The following is a 26,726-nucleotide window of genomic DNA, read 5'->3' on the forward strand; positions in this document are numbered from 1 at the left end:
AACACAATTAATCGAAGTGACATCGTACAGAGCTTTTAGCCTTCACTCTCCAAACCTCATAGGAAAAAATGGAGTTCTTCATATCATTTTGACAGGCAGGTCTCTCTTCTAATTAATTTGGTGTTTGGACCTTTCATGTTTCTTCCTGGTAATTTGTTTGTCTTCTTCATTACTTTACAATTACAAAACATTACAATAGTTACAGTACCACTCTTAATACAGTCATGGCTTAAATCGAGCATTTCTTAACCTTGGTTAAATGAAAATCAAGAATCGAACTGAAGTCAGAAAACACAATACGTAACTACGTACATAACTCGTCTCAATAGACCAATCCTAACTGTCTATCACAATTAGCAGTTCAACCAATGAAAACATGGTAATTAGCAGTTCGACCAATGGCTGCATGTCTATCAAATAACTGCACACTCTTAACGGTCAAACCGCGATTGCCATGCTATCATTGGCTGAACTGCTAGTTGGACATGTAGGCTTGGACACCGACCTCGATTGCAATTACATTCATACCACAATTACTCATCTCATTATTGCACTTCCTTCATGTCATGCTTGGATTTCAAGGCACAATTGGATATTTTATGCTGTACTCTTTGCCAAACGTTTCAAACTATAAGACCACAATCTCTACAGGTCCGCCCCAAGACGTTCGATTTCCTCCACGAAGAAGTCGAGGTCCTGACGTGTCGTCTCGGTATTGGCCAGAACTAGGCGGAAGAAGTTAGGCACGCCATCTAGCGGCTGGTACTGGACCATCATATTGCCATTTTTGGTCATACGGTCCTTGATGACTGGTGCCACCTGAAAGCCAGGAAATCATACAAACGTTACGTCGTAATTTCTTTAAGTTTGAAATGCAACTAGGCATCGGTAGGTGTACTATTTTTTTCTGTGTCTGCTAGTCCAATACTCCCCAAACGTCATATATCATCTGATAGAAGGTTTATTCTTATTAATCATCATTTTGAGACATTGCCCACAACGTTTAAGTTAGTCTTACAGTCATCATTTTCATACATTGTCCATTACGTTTAAGTTAGTCTTAGACAGTCTCACAACTATATATATATAGAGAGAGACAAAAGTACCGTCACTAATAGCTAGTATACTGTCATTTACTGTTTTCTTAAATTTCATGAAGTTTGGGTTTCGTAGTAATTCGTACGCATTCGTGTAAGTTTTAACTTATGCCCTCCATGTGCCGTCCAACCAATATTCTTTTCTCTTCATCACATTGAAGGAACCGATATAACGTACTTACGATGCCACCAAGTCCAAACATCCAGTGCAGTTCAAAGGGGAAACGACAGGTAGCGTAAGAATAGGTAGAAACGTAATCTGATGTATCAAAGGCAACAAAGTCAAGGGCAGTTACAAAACAAGACATGGACAGGGCCTGACCTGATCCAGTTTCTTAGTAAATTCTGGTCCCTCTGGCATCCCCTGCAGGCTAGGTGGTATGTACCAAAAACACACGTTCGTGCAGTTGGGCTGGAACATATGGGGGAAAGCAAAAGTTATGATATTTCTGCTCCAACACCCGTTTTCTTTTCATAAACAGGAACAGTCTGTGCTGGTATCCATCTTATTCTAGCTTGGTACAGTCTTCGTACAGTGAAGACAGGGAGTCGACACATTTAGCAAAGTTTATACGGAAAACAGCATCCGCATGACTATTAATGCACGCATGCAAGTGGTCCATTTTGATCTTGGAAATAGGTCGAAGAACACATATGTTGTTATGCCACTGTCACATCACACAAGATGCTGACACATGCAACAAGATTAAAGCGCGATGAAAACGAAAACTTGCACGCTGAAAAACAATCCGACGACGGTAACTGTTATATGCTTACCCCTGGAAGCACCATCTTAAAGTCTTTCCTACTGATCAGCTTGTCATACAGGTACCTGGAAAAGTAGACAGAAATTAGTAAAACCTTAGACAATTACCTATGTATCATAAACAGCAAGGATGCTTAGCTACAAATGTCTCATGAAAAACATGAACAAGCTCACTCCATTGAAGGTCTGATATGGTAAGATGAGAGACTACTTTTTAACTGCAATGTATTGTATAGCTACACAACGTACGCTTGTGATTTCTCTAAACTTTATCTTTTGGAGCATAGGAAATACTATCCAATCGTAGGTACATGAAGGAAAACGGTAGCAACTTGTAACTCAATGCCCGAATAGCTCATCCGGAAAATTCCAGTTTATTTCATTTTGGGCAATATATACGTTTTTTTTTTCAGCAGTCGAGGGAGTCTGGAAGGGGAATGTAAAAGGTGTGCACTGACTGTGCCAGCTCAAAGACGTAGTCCACGTGTTGTTCGAAACCCCTGGTGCCGTGTGCCTTCCAGGAGAGCCAGAACTTCATCGGGTCCGTCTTCCTGCCGCACTGTATGCTCTTGTCACCGACGTCATAGCTGGCGTCGTAGGAAATCTTGTCCTTCTGGAACAAATAGGTGGCGCCGGACGCGTGGGCTGCTTTCAGGAGGCCCTGGGCGGCATCAGACACAGTTGGTGTTAGATGTAAATTACAATAATAGTTGTAAAAAGGGGAAAACACAGAGATTTGACGCGTGAGGCTAAGACCTGTCTGAAGCTCCTCCAGGCTTGATTTTAACTGCGAGTTTTTAAATAATCTTGGGACCCGGCAGAGCCCCAAATTAGCTCGGTAGCCGGATTCCACGGAACCACATAGGGGTAGGGGTCACGTCCGAAAGTGCAAAAAACGATCCGTTAAAGCTACCATAGGGACCTCTCTCTGCAATTGTGACCGTAGCAATACACAAAGTCACCCTACCTGTTCCCTGGTGACGAAAACTGAGCACTGCAGCGGGAGGGACAGCATCTTGTGCGGGTTCCACAGCAGCGAGTCCGCCCGCTCCACCCCCGCCATCAGCCCTCGGTGTTTCCGCGAGGTCAGCACGGAGCCTCCCCAGGCAGCCTGAGGAAAATGAATGTCAGTCTGAGTCTCTAGTCTTCAAGCAGACCCTACGGTGCCTAAAGAGATAGTATCAAAGCTGGCAAAGGAGTATAGCCGGCCAAAGGGAGTCAAACAGCTTTGATACTATTTCTAAGGCACCGTAGGGTCTGCTTGGAGACTATGAGTCTCTCCTTGTAAACTGTCCCGTCTTTTCATGTTCTAATTCTGTTTTGATGTTCACTGTACAAAGATTTACGTCATACCTTTGTTAATGCTGCACCTTTAAACCAGAAATATGCACACCTAACAAATGAAGACTTGTTCAAATAACTAACGTCAACAGCTTGCTACGAGGTAATAGAAGAACTCTGTAAATTCGTCTACACATGTTTTAAGAACAGGGAAGGTGTAAAAATGTAGATATAAGTAGGATAAGTAGGATATGTTTTATGAAGGATGGTTTGCCTAGTTGCATTCGGAAAATGAATTTTTCTACAGAATTGTATGAAATAGGGGAATCGGTCTTGTATAACCTTATACAGTGTATTTGAAAAAGAAGAGCGAGATCACTTTGCTGGCGCCCCCTGGCGGTACTCACATCCACGTGCAGCCAGAGCCGGTGCTTCTGACAGACGTCTGCGATGGCGCCCAGCGGGTCGTACCCTCCGGTAACCGTGGTGCCGCTGGTGGCGTTCACACAGAACGGCACGGAACCCTGCAACACAGATCAACGTAAAGGTGGTATCTCAATACGTATGTGGTAACCCCACCTATGTCACTATTAACATTTATAACCAACAGACGACATAAAACGCCCAAAGAGAGCTCCTAGGAGGCCCAAACTTGTGTCATCTATCTACCAATTAAAATTATATCTGTATGTCCACCTTACGTGATACAAGAACTGGGCGTTTCACTACAGTACCATGCAAGAGCGACTAAAATTGAATCATTTACCAAAGTTCATAACAACCCATCAACAGATGCCTTGTGACGTCCATGAATTACAAAAGTAACCACCCTCCCGAAAACGTAACGTTCAGAGCGAACGTGAAATGACGACGTTCGCTATTACCTGAGATTTGGCGTCTTCGATCGCTTTATCCAGTTCCTCCGGTAACATCTGCCCCCTGTTGGAACATGCATGAAAAGTAGCAACAAAATATCAATACAACAGCCGTAATTCATAACCTACAAACTTGATTGAAGGCATTCCACCGTCAGATTTATTGGTGCGCGAAAAATGACCTCTCAAGATAGGTTTTGACAGCCGACCGAGGGTTCTTCACTATCGACAAACCTGCCCTACTTTTTGACGACAAAAAAATCGTGCAACACACATCACATCGTTTTATTCATCCCTTCATCATTTGCTGCAGTGCATCTGAAGTATAAGATATCACAGCAGCCACTATCGTCTAAACACATGTCTGTCACTAGCTTTGAAGATACTCGTCTTCAAAAACCCAACGAACAAATCTCCTAGTCTGAATAAAGAGGTACTCAAAAGTGATTGATGATCTGTGACCGAGCTATCGAATTCCTGCCAACAACCTGTCGTCAGGCATGATGACGTCAGGCCAAAGAGCACTGACCTTTCGTCACACTTGACCTTGATGACGTTGTCAGTTCCGATCCCAAGAAACCCCGCGCCCTTCGTCATGGAGTAGTGGCTCTGAGGGGGAAGGGCAAAACGCCATATTAGGAAAGGTCGACTGTTCTTACAGCATCTAGTAACGTAACACACGGTTTACAAACCAAAATACCCCAGCTGGAGGTGAACCTTTTTCCGGGGGTAACAAGTCTTAAATCAACCCAAGTGCGAGATACAGGTTATAAGTAGATGCCATCCTTGTCCGTACGCACACGGTTTATCTAAGAGAACAGCAGCAGTGCAGAGAGTCTTACACGGCAATGGTCAGGCTGTATGGTCGATCGATAGCCTGATGTGCCGGTGAATTCAATGGTTCGCGCATGTCTGAATCTTAGATTTTTGGATTGGTGCCCGTTAAGTTACGTTAAGCCGGTCGTTCAGCGTGACTTCAGACGGTTTAAGCTGGTCCTTTTTGGGTGAAATTCAAATCAATAGCTTCTTTATAACTGTTCAGTGCTGAATGAGGTATCTGGTGTGCTCGTATGTGTGAGTGTGAGTGTGCACGTGGAGTGTGTGAGTGTGTGTGTGTGTGTGTGTGTGTGTGAGTGTTTGTGTGTACATGCTCCCGACTGACCTATTTTGGCCGGCAGAACTCAAGTGGGTAGGGTTTTACACTGGTACCGCATGATTCTTTAATTTTCTTGTGTAACGCAATCAACAACCCCTCTATTATTTTCCTTTTATCCCTATTATAAGTGCTGTGACATACCAGCCCATCGCCACTACCACGAAGCCACGGTCCTAGTGCCATATATAGTGGAGTAAGACAGCATGCTCACTTTGCAAATGGTGAAAGTATCGCAGCGAATACCCACCACCACTACCCGGGACATCCCTTGATTTACGTCTCGGCCGTCTTCTGACGGAGCCACGCCAACACGACATGACAGAAGTGACGCACGTCACGCACAGGTAGCGCCCGAAATAGGACAGTAAATGCCGCGAGTGACGCATGCTGCATTCAGACACTTGTATGGCGGATATGTGGCTTTGTTGTTACCTAAACTGTAACTTATTACCAACGTCTTGCGTAACGACGAAGATGGTGGTTGTTTGAGCAAAGAAAAGAGATACATATAATTCTAGTCGTACATGTGTGATCCAGTGATTGCTACCGATGCAGCACTCCTGGTGACATATATAGTACAGACAAATCGTAGACCACGGCACAACGCCCCCCTTTCCAGTAGAGTGCATGTCGGGTGAACTCAAGACTTCTGGGGACGCCAAGAGGCAGGGTCATTAGCCCCGGACTACGCACGCCATAGGGTAGAACAAGAAACTATGGGATAGTCGCACACTATCACCATGTGGCGTTACTTATTAATGTCATACCATCACTCCAGAGTCCAGACTATCCGCTTGATATCATATTTACCCTCGTGTGTTCCCTGCCTGGCTATGACAAGAAACTATGGGATATAGTCGCACACTATCATCATGTGGCGTTACGTATTACTACACCATCACTCCAGACTATCCGCTTGATATCAGATCTACCATCGTGAGTTCCCTGCCTGGCTACAGGACAGAACAAAACTACGGGATATAGTCGCACACTATCATCATGTGGCGTTACGTATTACTATACCATCACTCCAGACTATCCGCTTGATATTAGATCTACCATCGTGCGTTCCCTGCCTGGCTATGACAAGAAACTATGGGATATAGTCGCACACTATCATGTGGCGTTACGTATTACTACTAGTATACCATCACTCCAGACTATCCGCTTGATATCAGATCTACCATCGTGCGTTCCCTGCCTGGCTACAGGACAGAACAAAACTACGGGATAGTCGCACACTTTCATCATGTGGCGTTACGTATTACTACTAGTATACCATCACTCCAGACTATCCGCGTGTATCAGATCTACCATCGTGCGTTCCCTGCCTGGCTATGGTGTTGGCAAATTTACGAGAGCATTGCCGTTCGCAAAGCCCCGTGCTGCTGTCGAGAGACCGATAAGGGTCCGGCCTCGCTTGCACGGCGATTACAGATGCGCCGATAGTGTGGCGGAGACACCCTGCGATAAAGGACTGAACGTGACTTGCCTGCAGCGTCTGAAAAGGAGTGGCTTTGGTCTGAATTCGTGTTCTGTCTGTCTAGACCAGTTTATTTGAAATGTTGGCATTTTTCACGTTATACTTTGGGACACATGCAACTAATCTGACGTTAACTTTACAGCCCAAACAGCGTTCAATAAAGCCCACAACGTGACTTGCTTGCAGCGTCAGAAAAGGCGTGGCTTTGTTCTGAATTCGTGTTCTGTCTGGCTGTCTGGGCGTCAGTTTATTTGAAATGTTGACATTTATTTGTACTTTGGAAAAATGCAACTATTCTGACTTCACAGCCAAAGGAACGTTCGATAAAGGCCACAACGTGACTTGCTTGCAGCGTCTGAAAAGGCGTGGCTTTATTCTGAATTCGTACTCTGTTTGGCTGTCTGGGCCAGTTTATTTGAAATGTTGGTATTTATACTTTGAGAAACATGCAACCATTCTGACGTTATCGTCACAACATGCGATAAAATCCACTGACGTGACTTGCTTGCAGCGTTAGAAAAAGCGTGGATATATTCTGATTTTTCTCCCTGTCTGTCTGTCTGCACCACTCTATTTGAAATCTTATTGGTTTCTTTTTTAAAATACAGAGAAAATTTTGTATTGACTAACTATCTTTACGATTTGCTTGCAGCGTCTGAAAAGGCCCGGCCGTCAAAGTTCTGAATTTCATTTTCTAAGCACATCTGCATCATTTCATTTGCGATGGCATAGGGTTCTTTTATAAAATGCTGTTAGAAGTCAAAACAACCCTGTGATACAGAAAATATATGTTACGAACGGTGCTAACCAAAATTACAAACAACGCTAATCTTTGATGCTTTGAAACTGTGTTTGGATCATCTTCAACAAAGTCAGTTACGTCATTGTAGATGTCACTTACGTCACAACGAGTTATGTGGAACTCGTTGTGATGTACAGAATATACTGTATTATCGTTCGTTCTCCCTTTTTGAGACTCTTGCAATGCCTAGTGGCACATAAGGTAACATGTTTTCTTTCTGTTTCAGTAGCAGGCCGTGGTATATTCTTGCAGGGAGATTTGGTAGTGTCCTTCCCCATTAATGAATAATAACGCACTCGAACGTAAACGAGACCCCATTTGCGTCACTTCCGCAGCCCCAACAGAGATGCCCTACCCAGGATTGAACCGGGGTCTCTCATTTTCCAGCTAATTGAAACCAGTAGCTCAGATGTGAGGCTGCTAGCTACCAGTTGCGCTACAGGGACATCTCTACTACTATGCATCATACCATTAGTTACTATCGACATCTGCTGTATTGTTGGGCAGAATTGCACGTTGGAATAGGTCACGTTTCGTTCGTCTCTCTAACGATATCTGAGGAAATAGCAATTTTCAAACCGCCACCTTTTAAACTTCTACAGCTGCCTCTTGTTAATACACGGTCTCACGAGTAAGCTATGCGCTCAGACGCGTCGAAGCAAATGCACAGTCACTTGATGCAGCATTTATTGTGGCGCATGTTCCGAATACAAGATCGTGACTGTACTGATATAGGCAGCGCGGCACGGATAACAATTTGTCTCGGCGAAATCTTACAAAACTAGACATCCTTTCATATCTCTGCCGGTGGAATGGATCCCAAATTAAGGGCAATTTTTGCTTCCACTGGCCGTGCAAATCGCCAAATAAAAACGTATCGACGTGAGAATTTGAAGCGTTACACGGCGGATCGACTGAGGTAATCACATATGTGTGTGCGAGCGAGGGGAGGGAAGGCGGCAACCGGTGCACGTCCACAGTGCTAAAACCGCTGTGACTGTGCATTTATGAGATCTATGAGGACGGTGTAACTAAAATTAGTGACTTCGAATGGGAATGTAAAGCTGGGATTATCCCATGTACAGTGGGAGCTTTGGGCGTCAAACCTTTGCACGGGAAAGAACCCACTACACGTCCATGGTTCTGAAAACTGTGTGACTGTGCATTTATGACGACGGTGTAAATAAAACTAGTCCTTTCGAATGTGGATGTAAAACCGACGTTCTTTCGGGCGTCAAACCTCTGTACGTAAAAGAACCCACTACACGGCCATGGTCCTGAAAGTGGCGTGACTGTGCATTTATAAGGACGGTGTAACTAAAATCAGTCCTATCCGATTGGGGATGTAAAACAGGCGGTCCCGAGTACACTGGGACCGTCGGGCGTAAAACCTTTGTACGTGAAAGAACCCACCACACGTCCGTGGTGGTTAAAACTGTGTGACTGTGCATTTATGAGGACGGTGTAACTAAAACTAATCCTATCCAATTGGGGATGTGAAGTCGGCGGTCCTGTGTACAGTAGGATCTTCATACGTCAAACCTCTATACGTGAACCCACTACACGGCCATGGTTCTGAAAACGGTGTGACTGTGCATTTATGAGGACGATGTAACTAAAATCAGTCCTATCCAATTGGGGATGTAAAGCCGGTGGTCCTGTATACAGTGGAAGCTTCGGGCGTAAAACCTCTGTACGTGAAAGAACCCAACACACGTATTCATACGCGCAGGGATACCCCTGATCCGTGGCGAGGTCATGTTGTACTGCTAGCAACCGAAAAGCGAGATTCTTTGCCCCAGTCCGCAGCTTACCACAGAACTGCACTAGTGTTGGTGCATGCCCTTGGTGCTGAATTGACGGTGACTTTGCACTTCTACTGTACAACTCCAGTAGTGTCTCTCCGCTACTCCATTGTTCTTAAACCATAGATCTCCTTCTGTGGCACCTAGGACCGCATTTGTTTCTTCCAGAGTGTCCAGTTTTTTGCATTCTTCTTAGCTGTGGCTAGGATCTCCGTATTGTTTGCACGTATTTCTCTACATTGGATTGCCTTGTCAGTTTTGGTCTTCCTCTGCTTCTCCTGTGCACGTGTGGTTTTCTTGATGCCATGCTCTCCTTTATTCTCCAGATGTGCCCTATCCATCTCACTCTTCTTTCTCTTATCAACTCTGTCCCTTTGCTCTCCAAATGACTCCAAAGTCATTAACATGATCACCATTGGATGGTTTGCATAGGGCGTCTCCAATTTCAGACGTCAGTTATACCTCACAAGTGAGACTGTACACGAGCGCCGTGATGCGTGATGTTATGTTTGAATTACATTTACATTTGGAGTACAGCCACGCCCCAAAACTACGAATTTACAGGGCATCCTGCATGAATGCATCTGTTGTAAATAACTCTAACGTCCGCTTGGAAATTAGGTACATGTATATCGTTTTGCTACACAACTTATGGCATAGTCAGAAAATCAACCAGTACCAGCAATTTTCAATAGAGGTACAGTAAAAATATGGCCTCTAGAAACATTCCCTCCCTTGTCTTGGGCATAACCTCTTCGTAACGTTACATATTGAATGGAGACAATACAGGTTTGTATGTTGGACAGGATGCCCTCTAGAAGGAAGGTGGAACGAGTGACGGATGGAAACGCCCTTGAGAAATGAGAATGAATATGGTCTCGGACATTACAATTCCGCGTAACAAAGATTTGTAGCAAATGGAACGAACTAGGAACTCCTTATCAAGAAAATTTGACGACTAACTTCTTCCCCCTAAGATATCTCTGTCACAAAATAACGACGTTTGCTTTACTATGGCCCATTTTGCAGTGCGAGCACGGCGAACATGTCCACATTAGGCCGCGATTCGGACCTTTATTACTGTAATGTGTGTGGAAATGTTATAGAGGAAGGATGCACTCTGCAAGCTAACTGTGCTCACTGGGCCGCAAGGGAACAAATCAGCGACGTGTCGCCTTTATACCGTCTGTCTGGGGACAGCTAATACACGCAAAACTTTCTGCTTGGATTGCACAAACATTTGTGTCGGGCTGGCGCAAAATCGGCCAATCAGCAGGCATTAGATAGAGTCAATTAGCAAAGGCTACCAAATAACTTGGTGTCATCATCGATATTGTCAATCTTGTATCATGCCTTTATTTTACAACCCTGTATGCAAAGACCGTTTTTGTTCTTTTGCGGTAGAATTTGTAACTGTATGTACCAAAAGTAAAATTAGTACGACTGAGATTTGAGGGTATCCATTTTTACGAAAAATTGATACCTTCGAGAACTTTCCTTTTGACGAAAGCTGTTTAAAACCATCTATACTGTGGCAAGAGAGTAAGAAGGGAAAAATTTAGACCAACTGTTGTTTTCGTTATGTTGCTTCTGGCTGTAATACGTCTGGAGGCTCCGATATCAGAATATTGCTGCTGTAATAAAGCTACTGCCTAGTCCAAATTCAATGTCAAGTCGTCAAGTTAGAAATATAGCATTATTGTATTTTTGAATACAGAAAAATATCATTTACTGAACCATAATACTCGCTTCTGCTGTTAAGTACCCATTTAAAATACCATAAAGGAGTCCATGAGAGTTTTTAACCAACCCCCGAACCAATAAGCACTTGATCTCGTCCTCGAATGAATCGAAGCGCGCCAAGCCTGGCTTCATCTGACAAGATGTCCTCCTTTGGTCCCTCTGAGACTCCAATCGGCCAGGAGGAGTTCGTCTTGGATTAGGAGCAATTTCCACACGGGTAGACTAATGTCGTGTGTGAGAGGGGTGCGCGCGACGAGGTTTGGCACCGGGGTCGCGCCAAATTCTTACTCCGTCTGATTTTTGGACCCTTGGGTAGTACGCGTGCGTGGAGTTAGGCTGAGGGTAAGGGTAAGGGTAAGGGTTAGGGTTAGGGTTAGGTTTAGGGATAGGGTTGGGGTTAGGGTTAGGGTTAAATTCAGGGGTAGGGTCGAAATAAGCATTATAGGTAGGACTAGGCTTAGTGTTAGGGGCAGGGTTAAGTTTGGAGTTAGAGTTAGGCTTAGTGTTAGTAGTAGGGTTAGGTTTAGAGGTAGGGTCTGGGTTAGGTCAGGGGCAGGGTTAAGACTCCACGACGCAACCCCTCTTCCCAAAATTTAATTCACACTTGAAATTCACAATGCTCGATGTGTGTGAAGCCCTTTTTATGCCCACTCGGGAATACAGGAAACCCCAAAGCAGTGTTGGGTCAAATATTCGGCAGGGGCAACGAATTCAACGCGACATCCGTCTCATCCCGCGCCCCTAGTCGCAGGTCGCACCCACGGGAGTAATTCCCGCCATTTTATGATCCGTCAGAATTTTCTATCTTCTGACTGAGTAGGACAGGGCGCGTGTTGGCCACGAACCTCTAAAGGTGGTATCTCACTGCACTTGGGGCACCGGTGAGGCACTGCGGGGTATTTCAGATTACTCAACGAATTTCGGAGATAAAGAACGAATTTTCTTACGTTTCGTGCATTTTGAAGTCTTCTAAGTCAGACTTTTCCGTATTACGTAATATTTGAATTACTAGTATAAAAATCGGCAAAAATAACATAACAGTGCAGCAGTGAACAAACCCCGCAGTGCCGCACCGGTGCCCCAAGTGCAGTGAGATATACCACCTCAAGGAGACGGCGTTATAAGATTTATAACGCCTTACTTCTGGTCAAGTTTTATGGCGGTTTGCCTTCTCTCAGAGGGACACCGGGAGGAGGCATAACAAACGGCAGCCCTCCTCCGCATCTGCTCAGGGATTAAGTATTGGCTGAGCCTCGCATTTAGGCAATAAAACAAGTGCCCCAAACTTACACTCCGAGCTATAGATCTTCCAGCGATCGAAGTACGCGTCTGGGAAGAGGGATACAAACCGCTCCAGTATCCGTCTTCTCAAGTCCTGATAAAATTTAACTACATGCACGGCCACACTCCGCACATTCGGCTCACGCGCGGTTGCCATGGCGATGACGTCACAGATGGACATGTAACGAGGATTGTGAGACTAGGGAGATCAATAGGGGGGTTGTTACGGACGTGTAAGGCATGTCATTGCGGGGCCACCGGTACCGTATTCCTGACACGGCTGGCTCTGCGCCGTCGCGGCCCGACCGAGCTTACGCCCGAGGGGGAAATGCAAAGAGAACTGCGAAGCGGCCACCGGAATACGTAATGACGGCGCACACGTGGGGACGCATCCGCAAAAACCCCGCGCAGTGTAGGCGGCGGCGGGAAGTTTGGGCGATCATTAGGAGAGAAGTAGAGCCGGAAAACAGGGCGTGACGAGGGTGCTCCGTGCCGCATTGATTGGACCGGCGCGTGTGGGCAGAAATGCGAGACGGAAAGCCAGGGATTTTCAAGACACCGTTTGAGAACTTGAAAGGAAAGCGAGAAGGGTCCGACGTTCTAAGATTTCAGCGTGGTTTGCAATCAAGAAGAGAAAACTAGCCATCACCCTAACGAAGAGAGGGAGGATCAGTGCTACACTCAGGAGAACGGGAACAATCTCAGCGGAGGAAGTTAGGTTCTTTTCAAAGTTTGCCACTTTTGCGAGCGCTTTTTTGTGGAGGTGACGGCCGGACGTTCACTTGCAAGCTATGTGCCCACTTTCCGCCAGGAGGATTTCCCTGTGAAACGCGTAGGACAGTTTGACTTTGCTAGGAATTCCAGGAATCACATTTTCCAGGAAGGGATTATTGATTTGATGGTTATACTGACTACTGTGTCCGAATGTACAGTGTGAGCTGACGCCCTGGATTTTGTGTCGACTGTCGCGGCTGCTGTCAACGTTAACCTGTGGCAACTTTGCAAATGGACTTGTGTCTAAAACAGTTTAGCTTAATGAAAAATATCTTGATTCGCTAGCCGGCTATAGCCGTGACAAAAACGATATTCGCTATGTACAGCGTTTTCAAGAACAATGTATAAGGGAGTGTCCTAGCTTTTTTTTTAGAAGTGAAGCTTTAGATAAGCTTCAGCTTCGGCTTCAAGTTCCATTCTATCAGGCACATGGTTTTATGGACTGCAACCGTACGTTTTTAGTTATGACAATGGCGTAACAATCGGGTTAGAGTCAGTCAACGAACGGGATTCGAACTCGTGAACGCCGGGTTCAGAAGCACAATCCCTTACTACCGAGGACTAGAGGACTTGCTCGATACAGGACCCTTGCTGAAAACATAGCAGGAGCGAAGGATACCGTAGGTTTCCGCACTGTGTTGAATTTGATCCTTGTACTGTTGTACATGAGTATGTTTCAACCATGGGGACATAATGAGTTGACAAAAGCGCGTGCAATAAGAAAAATGTAGATCTTGCATCTTTAATTGTCAATATGACGGAAAGACATTGCCACTGATTGAAATTGACAGAAATGATCTGATGTCGTAGCGTTGCTTTCACCGAAGCAAGGCACTGTACGTCGGCCGACGCTTTTCTCCACTCACTTCGTCGTGCAGCCGGTGTGTGCCTGGGCCCATTGCTACGGTTCTACTGGGTGTGGTCTGTCATTGCACGCTACATTTTTTCCGGCTACCTCTACATTCAAATCAGTATTATCTGTACTTCCATGATTTCATGGGTGCTATGATAGCAAGTAGTATGTTTCAAGAATTTGGTAGGTATCAGCTGTATGGTCTTAAATCTACAGATATTACTATCATCACTTGTACTCCGCTGGAGGTTCCGGTCGTGTATAGGAACATCCTACGATCCTGTGGATGATCCTATTTCTCTGTGAGTCTCTAATAAATTGAAAAATAAAATTTCGTCGGGCGTGGTGTAACTGGTAGAGCGTTCGGATCGGAATCTATAGGTCCTGAGTTCGATCCCCGCAGTGCCCCCGACGTTGTGCCCTTGGGAAAGGCACTTTACATGACCTTCCTATCTTCACCTAGGTGTAAAAATGGGTACCTGACTTCGGTCGGGGAGGTAAAAGACTACCCTTACCTTCTCTCTGACCGTGTATGTGGCACTGTTGATATAAGTTACAAAACTTGAGTGCAGTGCCACATTGTCCTCGTCTGTCCGAAAGGAAATACAAAAAAAAAATAAAAATAAAATAAAAATGATATTGAGTGGAGACGTTGGGTCTGTCTGAATGTTGAATGGTGGTGCTGTGGTAAGGGTTGCCTGCTTAGCATGCCACATTGTTTTCGAATCCCTGACATGCCACAACGTTGTGCCATTGGAAAATACACTTTACACATATTTCCTCATTAAACGACTCAGATGAAAATGAGTACCTAGCTTTGGCTAGGTCCACTCAGATGGAAGGCAAAGCCTGGGGTACCGTGTTGGAGTAGGCCACCACTGCTGAGGTTATCGCAACCAATTTTTCAAAAAAATTATGGTTTTGACATTCTAAATTTACATCTTCTTGTTCTCCTATGGGTCGTAAATATAAATTAGATATCGATGGAGGATATCCGATGAAAAGGGAACAACTACATGTTGTTTCTCTCATATGTGGGATAGATTCATCAGGCTTTAGCTTTAGGTGTCAAAGATCAAGAGCACGTTCAAGAACCCAACACACTTTCTTAGAGGAGTAGGGGTGACCTAACGTAGCTGCAAACGCGAGTCGCACTATATGTAAGCTACCTTCGCAGACTTTCGGAGCGGCAGTGTTTCTTTTTAGGGCGGAGCGCTGATTCGCGATTCTAAACTCTTTCTGTTGGCCAACTCCCTTCCCCGGATTAGAGAACCTAAATCGCAAACCAGAGCTTCCCCAGAAAAAGAGACACTACCGCTCCGAAACTCGGCTGAGAAGGAGGCTAGGCACTACTAACTTGCTACTAGTAGACGAAAATGCACCTTGCTTCATCTCGGTTGAGGATGACTGCCCCACCTTACTTACCCCTCCGAACCATCATACGTGTAAGCCACCCTGTGTAAGGATTGATTACAGAAATATGCAGGCACTTAACATGTGCACTGGTCAATCCCTTAAAGATGGACTCCAACTTCGTTCCTTATCTAGTCGACACACAGAACTCTTCAGACCCAAGGACCAGATAACAGCAGAGTGTCCTGCACAGCGAAGATAACAATCCCCAAGATGGAATGGCCTTGTAAAGGGAGGCCGTATCAAGAAACTAGATCTAGTACAGCTCCGAGAATAGCTTTCAGTGCACGTTTTACTCTTGACACTCTAACCCTGTGAAATATGAAAAACGGTTGGATAGCGTGACGGTGACGCCCACATCACCGGAAGCCGCGGTGATTGATGGGACTTGTGGACCGCAGACAATAGTTAAGAATAGACATTCGGACGAAATGGGAGACTCAATATATCGCGTCCTAGCCCAATGTCCGCGCCCATAGTACGTAGAAGCCAGTTAATTGCATAACGGATTAACGCACACTTCTGTTAACTGCACGGAATCCCTAAATCACAAACCGGTGCAGTCTATATCTAGTTGGATAACTTCGTATTATTGCACCAGTCGGATAACTGCACGAAATACGCTGGCAAATAGACTGTGCAATTAAGCACAATAAGTCCGTATCAGCGTGCTACTCATGGGTTCGCCTTTCCGTCGTTAGAAGCTACCCAAATAGGGCTGGGTATCGGTACAGCGTACCGGTACAAAACCGGTTTTTCTTATTGGACCGGTCCAGAAAAACCGGACCTGAAAAAATTAGGTGAACCGGATGTTGGACCGATTAGAAAATTAACATATTATTTGATCAGGCATTCACACGTTTTGGCGCTTGCAGTTGGAAGAAAATGACAAGAGTGAAGTAGAGTAGAGTTTATAGTAATTTCTACCAAGGTTTACAGTCAATCGTACAGGTGCAGTTAGCGTTGTAGGATTTTAAAACGCCAGTGTAAGTCTAATACTTTACCAAACAGATTTCTTTGTAGTGAAATGGACCATTGATATGAGTCATATTGAATCAGGTCCAGGTTCAGGTCCGGACCTGGACCTGATCCTCTGGACCTGAACCGGACCTGGACCTGAATTTTCTGTACCGGTACCCAGCCCTATACCCAAATATTCTGACTATAAGCCACACATACATGTTCATAGTCACTGCCAAAAGCTTTAAATTTGACTGGACGTGTAAACCCTGTACTGTGCATGCGATTTTGCAATTACAAATATAACGTTGTTTTTCCAGATAGTTAAACCTTTACGGTACCATCCGGTAGTTGTTCGCTCCAGTGTTCGCTTCTGCTACAGAAAAGCTACGGTAAATAGTGTACAATAAAAAGCGGAGCAAGAAGCGACTGTATATAGTGTATAATAAACGTCGGAGCAAACTACTATCCGAATGGTACCCATGCTAATTTTGCATTTTTCTGGAACACATTTCTAACAGTTACCTCATAAATTCAAGATAAACTCTTGCGACGTTGCAAATGTATAGGAAGTGGAGACTCCATATCGCGCCTCGACTGGTAGATGGGCTTTTACTCCGGGGATCTATTTCCGTACGTTTGTTGAGAAAGAAGTTCTACCCCATAAAACATACGTACGTTATAAACGTACTTCCTAGCGTGTGACGTCACAGTAACGGCTGAGAGTACTACTGGGATGAATGTTATGGTCTTATTTCGACATTAGCCACAGCAAGGAAGTTTTGTGGATGACAGCGAGCGCATTGGCTTTTGCCTTATCTCGAAAGAAAGAAAAGAAATTTCGTTCCTATCCGGCGTTGGTCAACATGACAAATAGATCCGAAAGTTAACAGACATCTTTCTTTCCAATGCCGTATTGCAACCCAAAACGCTTGAGTGGCTCCATGAGCCTTGTTTTGCGGTGAACCCTGAGTAAATTTTTAAAAGTTCGAAAATATGTCATGTGGTAGCCTTGAGTGTAGAAGTGACATTAGTAAAGTATACAAGAGTGTTGTTGTTAAAGTGAGATAAGTACAGGAACTACCTTCGCCAAAAATGTTTTCGTGTGCGTGTGTCTGCTTGTGTGTCTGATCGTCTGTCTTTCAGTCCATAAGTCGTGGATTGCTTTTGATGATATTTGATATGTAGTAGGGGTTGACAAAAGGAAGAAACGATTAGATTGCAGGCCCTATGGCGGCTTTCTACGTTATTGCATCGGAATTTCCGGTTTCGGCATCTCATACTTGGGACAACTATGATCACAAATTGGTTGGTTGTTGGCTCTTGTTGTATAAATGACACTAGAGCGGTAGCCTTGAGTATACTGTAAGTGACACTTCTTGAATACGTACAGGAATAAAAGACGCGTGTTGGCTGTACAAATGCCGTGTTTTGCCATAACGTTCATTGTCTAGCCCCAACTTTCACGGTATCAATTTTGAAGATCAAGACATCTTGTCCCGTCTTGTTATTATTTTGACCGCCTGCATTAGATTTTCAGTCTGCAGAAGATGCCATCCATTAAATGTAATTACTGTGGCCTCATCCATCGTGCGTGCATCAAGTTTTAGTATGTGTTCTTGTCGGAAGAAGCAGAGTGGGAGGAGACATTATAGATCACACGGAGGCGCTTTACTCCACAACTGACGTCATACGTGACGTCATAGCTCACATATGGACATGAAGACTGCACGAACTTCTCATTTTCGTGAAGACCGCGATCCAATTTCATAAAAAAACGTCGTTTTGAACGTGCGAACGCAACACTTGAACATGCAGCTCTCGTCAGCACCGTTATTGCAAACACGTTGAAAGTAGTAGTGGAATCACAAAATTCAACACTTGGGAATATTCCAACACGTTGGCGCACGGCGTAGTCATATTTGCAGTCGAACAATTTTGATGCCGTATAAGTTTCAGGGTCTGCCTAAACACCTCAAACGACCTCAAACAACCTCAAATGACTCTAATATGCGGTGTACATGTGTCAACGATCTTGTATGGCGCTCTGGAAACATTGCTTATGTATTTATGAATAAAGCACGGAGGTAAATACAAACAAACAAACAAACAGACAAACAGATATCTAGACGTTACCTCGGCTGACGTGAGGAGCACCAGTCTCGGCCCACCGTGCATCCCGGTCTTCTTCAGGTCGGGAAAGTACTTGTGTCTGGCCAGGTTGATACCGAACATATTCAGCATAGAACCGCCTGGGAGAAAAGGAGCGAATCTGGGAATTCTACATCTTTTCTATCATTTCAGTAACATTGCCTAGCGCCTACCGTTCTCTCAAGTTTCCTTTTGCCTTTATGTATGTAGCCTAAACTCTAGTAATTAGAATTTCCCCAATTTTCGACTGAATAGCTCCAGTCTTCTGTGACGTCACGGTATGCAGATAGCACATGTGACTCGATGAGCAGTGGATCATAAGTTTCAGGAAGTCTATGGAAGAGCCTTCCAACCATCCCTTACCAGAGACGGTGGGCGCCATAGACTTCCTGTAACTTATGATCCATGCTCGCCAAGTCACGGGTGCTATCTATTGGGTAAGTCCAATTTTCGTGTTGGAAATTACTGTTCAACTTTTCCCGATTGTCTGCAGTGTTTGAATTAGAGATGGGATTACTGTCACGTCCACCAGACGAAGTTCATTATCCTGTGACTAGCGCGCTATTCGCGCCGTTCGATACGGGTTATACGAGTATTGATTCTGAAGAAGTTTTAATCACTATGGCCGAGGCTTAATCCAGATGAGCCAGGAGAGGAGTGGCTCAACCAAGGAGGTCATTCAACTTTTAACTTGAAGCAAGGAGGTTGAAAGAGGGACAACCACCTTGCTTGAAGATCGCAGTTGGTTGGTGCTGATTGCTTTCCCGTATAGACCAGTCCCTGGCCAAAGAATACCAAGATAGAGAGGACAAATAACCATGAAAAAGTGATCCTTCTGACTGGGTGAGTACACATATCATCATCTGGTGTATTTTGCCAGCCAGTAGGTACCCAAAGTATGAGTAATGAGGCTATTTAACGTGGTCGAGGCACCTCCTCGAGCACGGGACCCCCGTTTTACGTCCCTCCCGGAAGACGATTTCGTGGAAAACTTCGTGAGGCTACAGCAATCCGGACGTCCTTGGTTGGTCCCCCATCCAAGCACTATCCGGACCGCGCGTTGCTTAACTTCCGAGATCGAGGGATCGGGTGTACCAACGCGCCACGCGGCCGTAGTACATATGTAGAGAATGTAATCTCCACACAGTTTCCGGTGGCATAAAATAGTATCAAAGCTGACCTCCTTTTGCCGGCTATACTCCTTGGCCAGCTTTGATAATATCTTATGCCAACGGGAATCTGCTTGGAGATTAGAGATTATGCGCTATACGAATCTTATGAATCCCCCCAACCGTCCCAACCTCCGTATTATCTATTTCCTGAGTTTACCTGCACCCATAAGGCCATCTCCCGCGGGCCAGCCAATCAGGCTGCAGACCTTCCTGACCACTTCCTGTTCCATCAGCACGAAGACGGGCGCCGCTTCAAAGGTATGCCTATTAGAAACGAAAAGACATGTTAGAACAATTCATCAACCTCTTCCAAAATCTCCACCGAAAATGCTTCTGCCAGTCCAAAACAAACACAACTTCTTCCCAACAAAAAGAGCTATATGAGATGCAAAGTTCATTACCACAGCATGTTCAAAAATATGAGCAACAAAAAGCCGATTTTCTGAAAGCCGCCAGGGGCCTATATTCGAACTTATTGACATATCTATAGCCACACACCCAAAATTATGCACATCCATCTACAGCTTCTCGATTGATGCTGTTCACAAACGGTACTGTAAGCATAACGTTCTTGGCAAAGGTAATGAAACATCATATCTATCATCTATCAATCATGTTTGCCAAAATTATGAGTAATTAAATCTAGTTCTCAGAAAGATTCATATTCATTAATGTCTTCCTGGAAATCGACGCAATCTATTGTACATATCAGGCGATACAAATCAAATAACTCATCAGAAGATAGCTATAGATTAAAGGAATTAACGAATTAATTATGCGTGTCTTTCTGACAAGTTGAGAGCTCCGAGAAGGATTGTTGGTATAAATAGGTAAACATGGTGAAAAAAGGAACCGGCACAATTTGACATGGGATCTTTGATGGAATAAAAGTGAATGTATCTGTACGATAAAGAATAGACTCCCGTATTGAATGTTGTGGAGACTTAAGGTGATATAGGTATAGGTATCTTTGCGTCAGGGTACACACACACACACACACACACACACGCACGCACACACACACACACACACACATAAACACATAGACACACACGCACACAGACACACACACAGACGCACAGACACACACACACACAGACACACACACACACACACACACAAGCAGTACAGTAGAAGCCGCTGAAATGCACGGTCTATTTGCCAATGAATTTCGTTCAATTAGCCGGCTGGTGCAATAATACCAAGTTATCTAGATGGACCGCACCCGTTTGGGATTCCGTGCAGTTAACAGAAGTGTGCGTTAATCCGTAGTGCAATTAACTGGCTTCTACTGTACTTCTATTTCTCACGAGGTAGCAACGGAGATTAGGAAAGCACCCCCTCCCCCGCAACAGGTGGGTGACGTTTGGGAAATCACTGGGCAAACAGCAATCATAAAATTAACTTCTAAAGTGATTTAGTCAACCCAGGAAGAAAAGCACAACTCCAAAATACGGAAAGATGTGCTCACGGATTCTTAGCATTGTACCACGGCAGTGTGGTAGTCGATATAGCTTGCATAAAATAAAACAAATTGGAGTGTTTTTCTCCTCAATTTCCCCAATCTCTAAGGCACATCGAGATCTAGAAACGTTTAAAATCGCCGAATTCCAGTCTTAAAACGTTTTATGATATGTCCACAAACAAACGAAGGAATGATAATTTATATATGTTGAACAGCATGTCTCAAGAATTTATTGTTGGATTGTCATGACATTTTGAAATGCGGTTAGGTCTTGTCCTATCAAAGAAGTGATTTGGGCCCCCTGGTGGCTTTTCTGGTACTGCAACAGAACGGTTGTGCTTTCTCTGTGTTCTGGACAAGCTATGGTCTTAATTTTTGGATGGAAACGTTAGATAGTAACTATCTTCTGTGGAAGGCATGAGGTCGTAGAACTCATGTTTTTTCTGTGTCTAGGAAATCGTGAAGAAGAAAATATGTTATCATCAGATGGGGAGATTTATGATTATATAAGGAGATGAAGAGATCTAACTGAGAAGCGACAGAAAATAACTCGGTGTAATGCTGAAGGCATGAGGTCGTGGAACTCATGTATTTTCATGCGTCTAGGAAATCGTGAAGAAGAAAATATCTCATCAACAGATATCAGGAGATTTATGATTATATAAGGAGATCAAGAGCTCTAACTGAGAAGCGACAGAAAATAGCTGGCCGTGACGTCAGCAGAGTGCTCCCGCCTGTGAGAGTGAGCCATAATGGCGGCATGTCGTGAGTCAGCGCGGAAGTGATGAGACAGACGTAAGCCTCGTGACGTCCACGTCTTCCAAATGTCCCCAAATTTGACGCAAATCCGAGCTAATGAAGTTAAGAAGGGATGTAAGGTTCTCCCGCCGACAGACAGAAGGGGGGATATTGATGCCGTCCAGGAAGTGACACGAACTTGAGGTTACCGTCTGCCCTGTTGACAACGCATTTTCCTCCCGTGGGACGGGGACAGGGAAAGAAGAGGCGGCAACTTTCCCAATGATTATCTCTCCTGGATCCTCTATCAGGGATAGAAGGGTTTCTAAACCTGCTATCAACATTCATTTAAACGGAGGGATTGTGATCACCTGCTGTGTTTGTTTGTTTGTCTTGGTGTGTGTTCGCAGTTTGTGAATGTTACAGAGAGGCAGAATGTAGAGCGGGAATGGTGTAATAGGATACTTGGAAAATTGGAAGTATGGCTCAACTCCAACCCATCGCCGACCTTGGTTAGGCCTAGGTCTCAATGCCCAATACGGGGCCCGGTCGGGTAGCTTTTGGGAACAAAAAATATCATAAGTAAGGCAACAAAACACACAGAACGCAAAAAATAATAGTCAGGAGCATAATTTGTGTATATTCCTTTGTAAACACTTTTATTTTTCGTTCCGCAAACATCCCGGCCGGGCCCCGTTTCGGAAATGGGACCTATTAAAGCCTCAGGGAGTGGGCGGGAGCAAAGTAGTGGGCAGGTTCGTTTCTGAATGTGTGACAATGATTTTACGTAGAGATACTCACAGGTTGGTATTGAGGGAGTCGCTGACAAATTGTCCCGCCAGTCCGTACGGGTCCATCCCCTGGTATAGCTGATTCAGGAACATCGGGTGACCTGAGGGGGAGGAGGGCGGCAGGGGGAGACACGTCTGTTATTATTTTTTATCGCCGTGTCACTTTTGAGGTATTGCCACCCTGTAGGTGGATGGGATGGGAAGACGACACAACATAAGAAAATGGTCCAGCTGATTCAGGAACTTCTGATTCAGGAAAACCATGACCTGAGGGAGGGGGGCGGCAGGGGGAGACAAGGTCATTAATGTTTTATATATCGTCGTGTCACTTTTGAAGTATTGCCACCATGTAGGTGGATGGGATAGGAAGACGACACAACAAGAGAACGGTCCATCGCTTAAAAAAAGGCTGATACAGGAACATCGGGTGACCTGAGGGGGGAGGCGGCATTGAAATTAATGTTTAATATCGTCGTGTCACTTTTGAAGTATTGCCGCTCCGTTAATTTCATGTTGGTGGATGGAGTAAGCTACACAACATAAGAAAATGGAAACAACTGATGAATTATAAAATAGTACTATCAAGAAGTGAGTAGTCATGATCCAGTAGCACAGCTCATGCAAGCTTGCAAAGCTGGTGTATTACGCCGAAGGGCGGTTATACCGGCTATATAGATACAGATACAGATATCAGCAATGTGAACAGTTCAAAACCATTCTAGAAGAGAGAGAGACCATACAAAGGAGACCAACTCTTTAGCTTTTAAGACAGGAAAGCTGGGCATTGATATCATGTCCGCTGTAAATTTGGCATAATAAAAAAAAAATACGTGTTTGGGATCTCATTTTTCACTATCTTAATTCTTTATCGAGTGTCCTTGGCAATTTTCGAGGAACATTATCAATCCAAGAATCGCTTTGTTACTGTTAATGCCTTTGCCAGCCATCAGTAAAAAGGCAAAACCTGACCGGGTCAAAGAACTTACCAAGCTATAAGCTGATCTAAATCGCAGTATATCAACATGTAATCTGTTTTGGACCGTGGCCAACCTTGTCCATATCCGATCATATCACCAAATGTTGTTATGGTGGCAAGAAATCGATGAAAACTTTGTTGTGTTCAAGAGAATTATGTGCAGATCAAAGGTGCCGCTTACTAACATTATTCTACATACAAGATACACTGCTTGTGTAACCTTCAACTTCGACGTTATATACACAAGTAGAATACCAAATGTTGAGATCAAGTAGCTTTACTAATGTTCCTACCTCCCCACTTTACTTATTCTTTTGTCGTTTTTCTATCTTTTTCTTTCCTTATTTTCATCTTCCTTTTCTTTTTTCTCTTTCTCCTTCTCTCTTTTTCCATTCTTCACTTTTAGCCCCCTCTTCGTGTCTCGCGGCATATTTAGGTTGCATGCTTGTAACTCAGGTTTTTGACAGAGATTTTATGGCGATGTTCCATTTCGGTCTCTTACTCCCCCGTGTATTCATGCACGTGTTGTAAAACAGGGCAATGCGGCTGTTCCTTCAAAAGCTTTTAGCGACGTGTGGTGTTAAAGTCCGGGTAAGACCTCCGACAGTTGGAGACTGCCTGGCTGTACGTAGATAAAACGAAATTGAAACAGCTTCTTAGAAACTGAAAGTGAAGGTTGCCTGCGTGTTTCTGTGCGTGACCAATAGCTTAACTACGCATTGCCGTTTTAAACACCCTCCATACGTCAACTCGTTTCTTTTACGTTTTGCAGAGGGCATGTAATGGTTTTAAACCTTTTTTTTGCAAAAAAGGGAGACCTCCGGGTGGCTAGGCAAAGCCAGCTTTACTAAAAACGTTGGAATGCGCATATGTTAGAAATACCATCTGCAGGTGCACAGGATTTGTAGCTGACGCTCTTGCATTAACCTGGTCACAAGTCTTTCCGTAGGCTGTAGTCTTGGCTTCTTCAGCTATGTAAGCCTGCGCAACTAAGCCCACCCGCTGATTTTACCTGACGGAATGGCAAATATTCCCTGAGGAATAGTCTGGATTCCATGTTAGGTCTATTGAAATGAATGTCATGTTTCATATTTCAACCGAGAAAAAATTAGGTCGGTAACGTTAGATAGAGATTCTCTTTTTTAATACTCCGGGCGAAGAGACATTTTTATTATATAGAGGCACATTGTACAAGCTTAGCTTTCTATTGCGACGAAAAATGACGAGAATATGGTGGGAAATGTTTCTACAACGCTTTCATCACCCAGATATCATATCGAAAATGTTGAAAACCCAACGATTTTTGTCCTAGGCCTTAGCAGTAGACACCATGGGACGGTCCTGCACGCAAACTGCAGCCAGACAGAGGTACAAAATGACGAGGAGATGTTGAAAAACGTTCTACAACATTTCCTCACCCAGAAATTAGATCGAATGTTTTACAAACACAATACATTTTCCTAGTAGCAGTAGACAACATGGGACGGTCCAAGCCTCCATAGCAGGCTCTCTGGGGCATTTTCCCATCTTTTCTTGGCTCATGATACACTTAGCTGGTCATTTCTGGGTCGCTTGACTACCGACCCCGTCACGCAACCCAGTACAAAAAGAAATGGACAGCATAAGTGTATTATGACCCAAGAAAAGGAGAAAAAAAGGGAAAAGGGAAAACGCCCCAGAGAGCCTGCTATGGAGGCTAGAATTGTTCTTGCACGCACGCTGCGGCCAGACGGAGCTCTACAAACCCCGCCCCTGGCGCCAGCGCCAGACACGGTCCCTGAGGACAAACTTAACATCTAATGACATTCCATCAGAGAGAGAGGGAAGAGACTCCGCCTACACTGTACAGGGAAATCAGGTCACGCGATTACAGCTGAACTGGTTTTATTTTAAGGTAACATTGACCTTGACATATATGTTATCGATCAACATCAGAATGTGACATGGTGGAAATTATTAGAATGACATCGAGTCAATAAATTCACGAAAAAATACAATTGCATGGTCAATCAAGAGTTGTTTTTTGGGATTTTTTTGTGTGATTTTTTTGTCTGCGCAGTGCTATCTTAGTTAGTTTACGAAGGCTGCTATACTCTCCCTACCAACTATAATAGTACTAACTAAATACACCACAGATACCTAGCCTGCCCTTGGCACTGAACACTAACCACGCCATAGCTACTTACCCCGTTCTTGGTTTCTTTGGCTCTGTAAGCTTGGGCAACTAAGCCCACAACACTAACCGCTGAATGCCCTGTCCTTGGTACTGAAAACCAATCACACTACAGTTACCTACCCCGCCCTTGGTACTGAACGCTAACCATACCGCTACTGCTACCTTTCCAGTCCTAGATACTGAACACTAAGTACACTACAGTTACCTACCCTGTCCTTGGTACTAAACACTAACAACGTCAACGCTGCCTACCCTGTCGTTAGTACCGAAGACAGAAAAACCTACTTGCCAAAAGATACATCTGTGGTAGCATCAATTTAAACTATTTAAAACTCGAGAGTGCCCCACTTTTTCATTGGTTGTATTTTTGTTGTATGGAACTAGAGAAGAAGCATTTAATCACAGTAGCCTGGCATCAAAAAGCGAAGGGATTGTCCTACCCGTTTTGACGCTGTGCTGGATGGTTTTCTTGCAATGGTCCAGGAGAGACTCGTGAGGCTCTGGATCGTCCCGCAACTCCAGGTCTATCCTGGAAGGGAATAATCGTTCATTATCTTAACGTATGGGTAATACAACTCGTCACATCTACTGATGGTTGAGACAATATGTTGTTACACACAAGTTAACAAAGCTGTGTACTGAATACTGTTAGCACACAGACTAAACGAGTTCGCACACTGTCTAAAAGAACCGTCCCTGGTGCTGAACAATGTCCGAAACAGGCAAACGGGACCGTCTTCGGTACTGAACACTGTCCACAAACAGGCTAGAGGAACTGTCCTTGGTACTGAATACTGTACCACACACAGGCAAACGGGAACGCCTTTGGTACTCTCCACAAAGGCTAGAGGAACTGTCCTTGGTAGTGAATGTTGTCCCGCACAGACAAACGTTACTATCCCACACAGGTAAATGGAACTGTCAATGGTACTGAATGCTGTCTCACACTGGCAAATGGAACTGTCCAT

General features: G+C 44.5%; 1 protein-coding gene across 1 annotated transcript; it reads right to left on the reverse strand.

Moving 5' to 3' along the window:
* Positions 1-645: 645 nt before the first annotated feature.
* On the reverse strand, positions 646-26,726 carry LOC118428087 (acidic amino acid decarboxylase GADL1-like). The gene is made up of 13 exons (XM_035838056.1): positions 26,650-26,726; positions 26,199-26,287; positions 22,617-22,707; positions 19,770-19,876; positions 18,426-18,541; positions 4,549-4,628; positions 4,029-4,083; positions 3,552-3,668; positions 2,831-2,974; positions 2,322-2,524; positions 1,875-1,929; positions 1,420-1,509; positions 646-819 (listed from the first exon to the last, which is right to left on the reverse strand). Exons 1-13 carry the CDS (start codon positions 26,724-26,726, stop codon positions 646-648), a joined length of 1,398 nt encoding a protein of 465 aa, XP_035693949.1.

Source organism: Branchiostoma floridae, chromosome 12 (genome assembly GCF_000003815.2).
Source record: "Branchiostoma floridae strain S238N-H82 chromosome 12, Bfl_VNyyK, whole genome shotgun sequence".
Lineage (NCBI taxonomy): Eukaryota > Metazoa > Chordata > Leptocardii > Amphioxiformes > Branchiostomatidae > Branchiostoma > Branchiostoma floridae.

Excerpts from the sequence above, each read along its gene's own strand:
- LOC118428087 (XM_035838056.1), bottom strand. The coding sequence starts at position 26,726 with ATGGACAGTTCCATTTGCCAGTGTGAGACAGCATTCAGTACCATTGAC. Across the intron at positions 22,708-26,198 it reads CCAGCACAGCGTCAAAACGG|GTCACCCGATGTTCCTGAAT; the intron begins GTAGGACAATCC and ends CCTCCCCCTCAG. Across the intron at positions 1,510-1,874 it reads TTAAGATGGTGCTTCCAGGG|CCCAACTGCACGAACGTGTG; the intron begins GTAAGCATATAA and ends CATATGTTCCAG.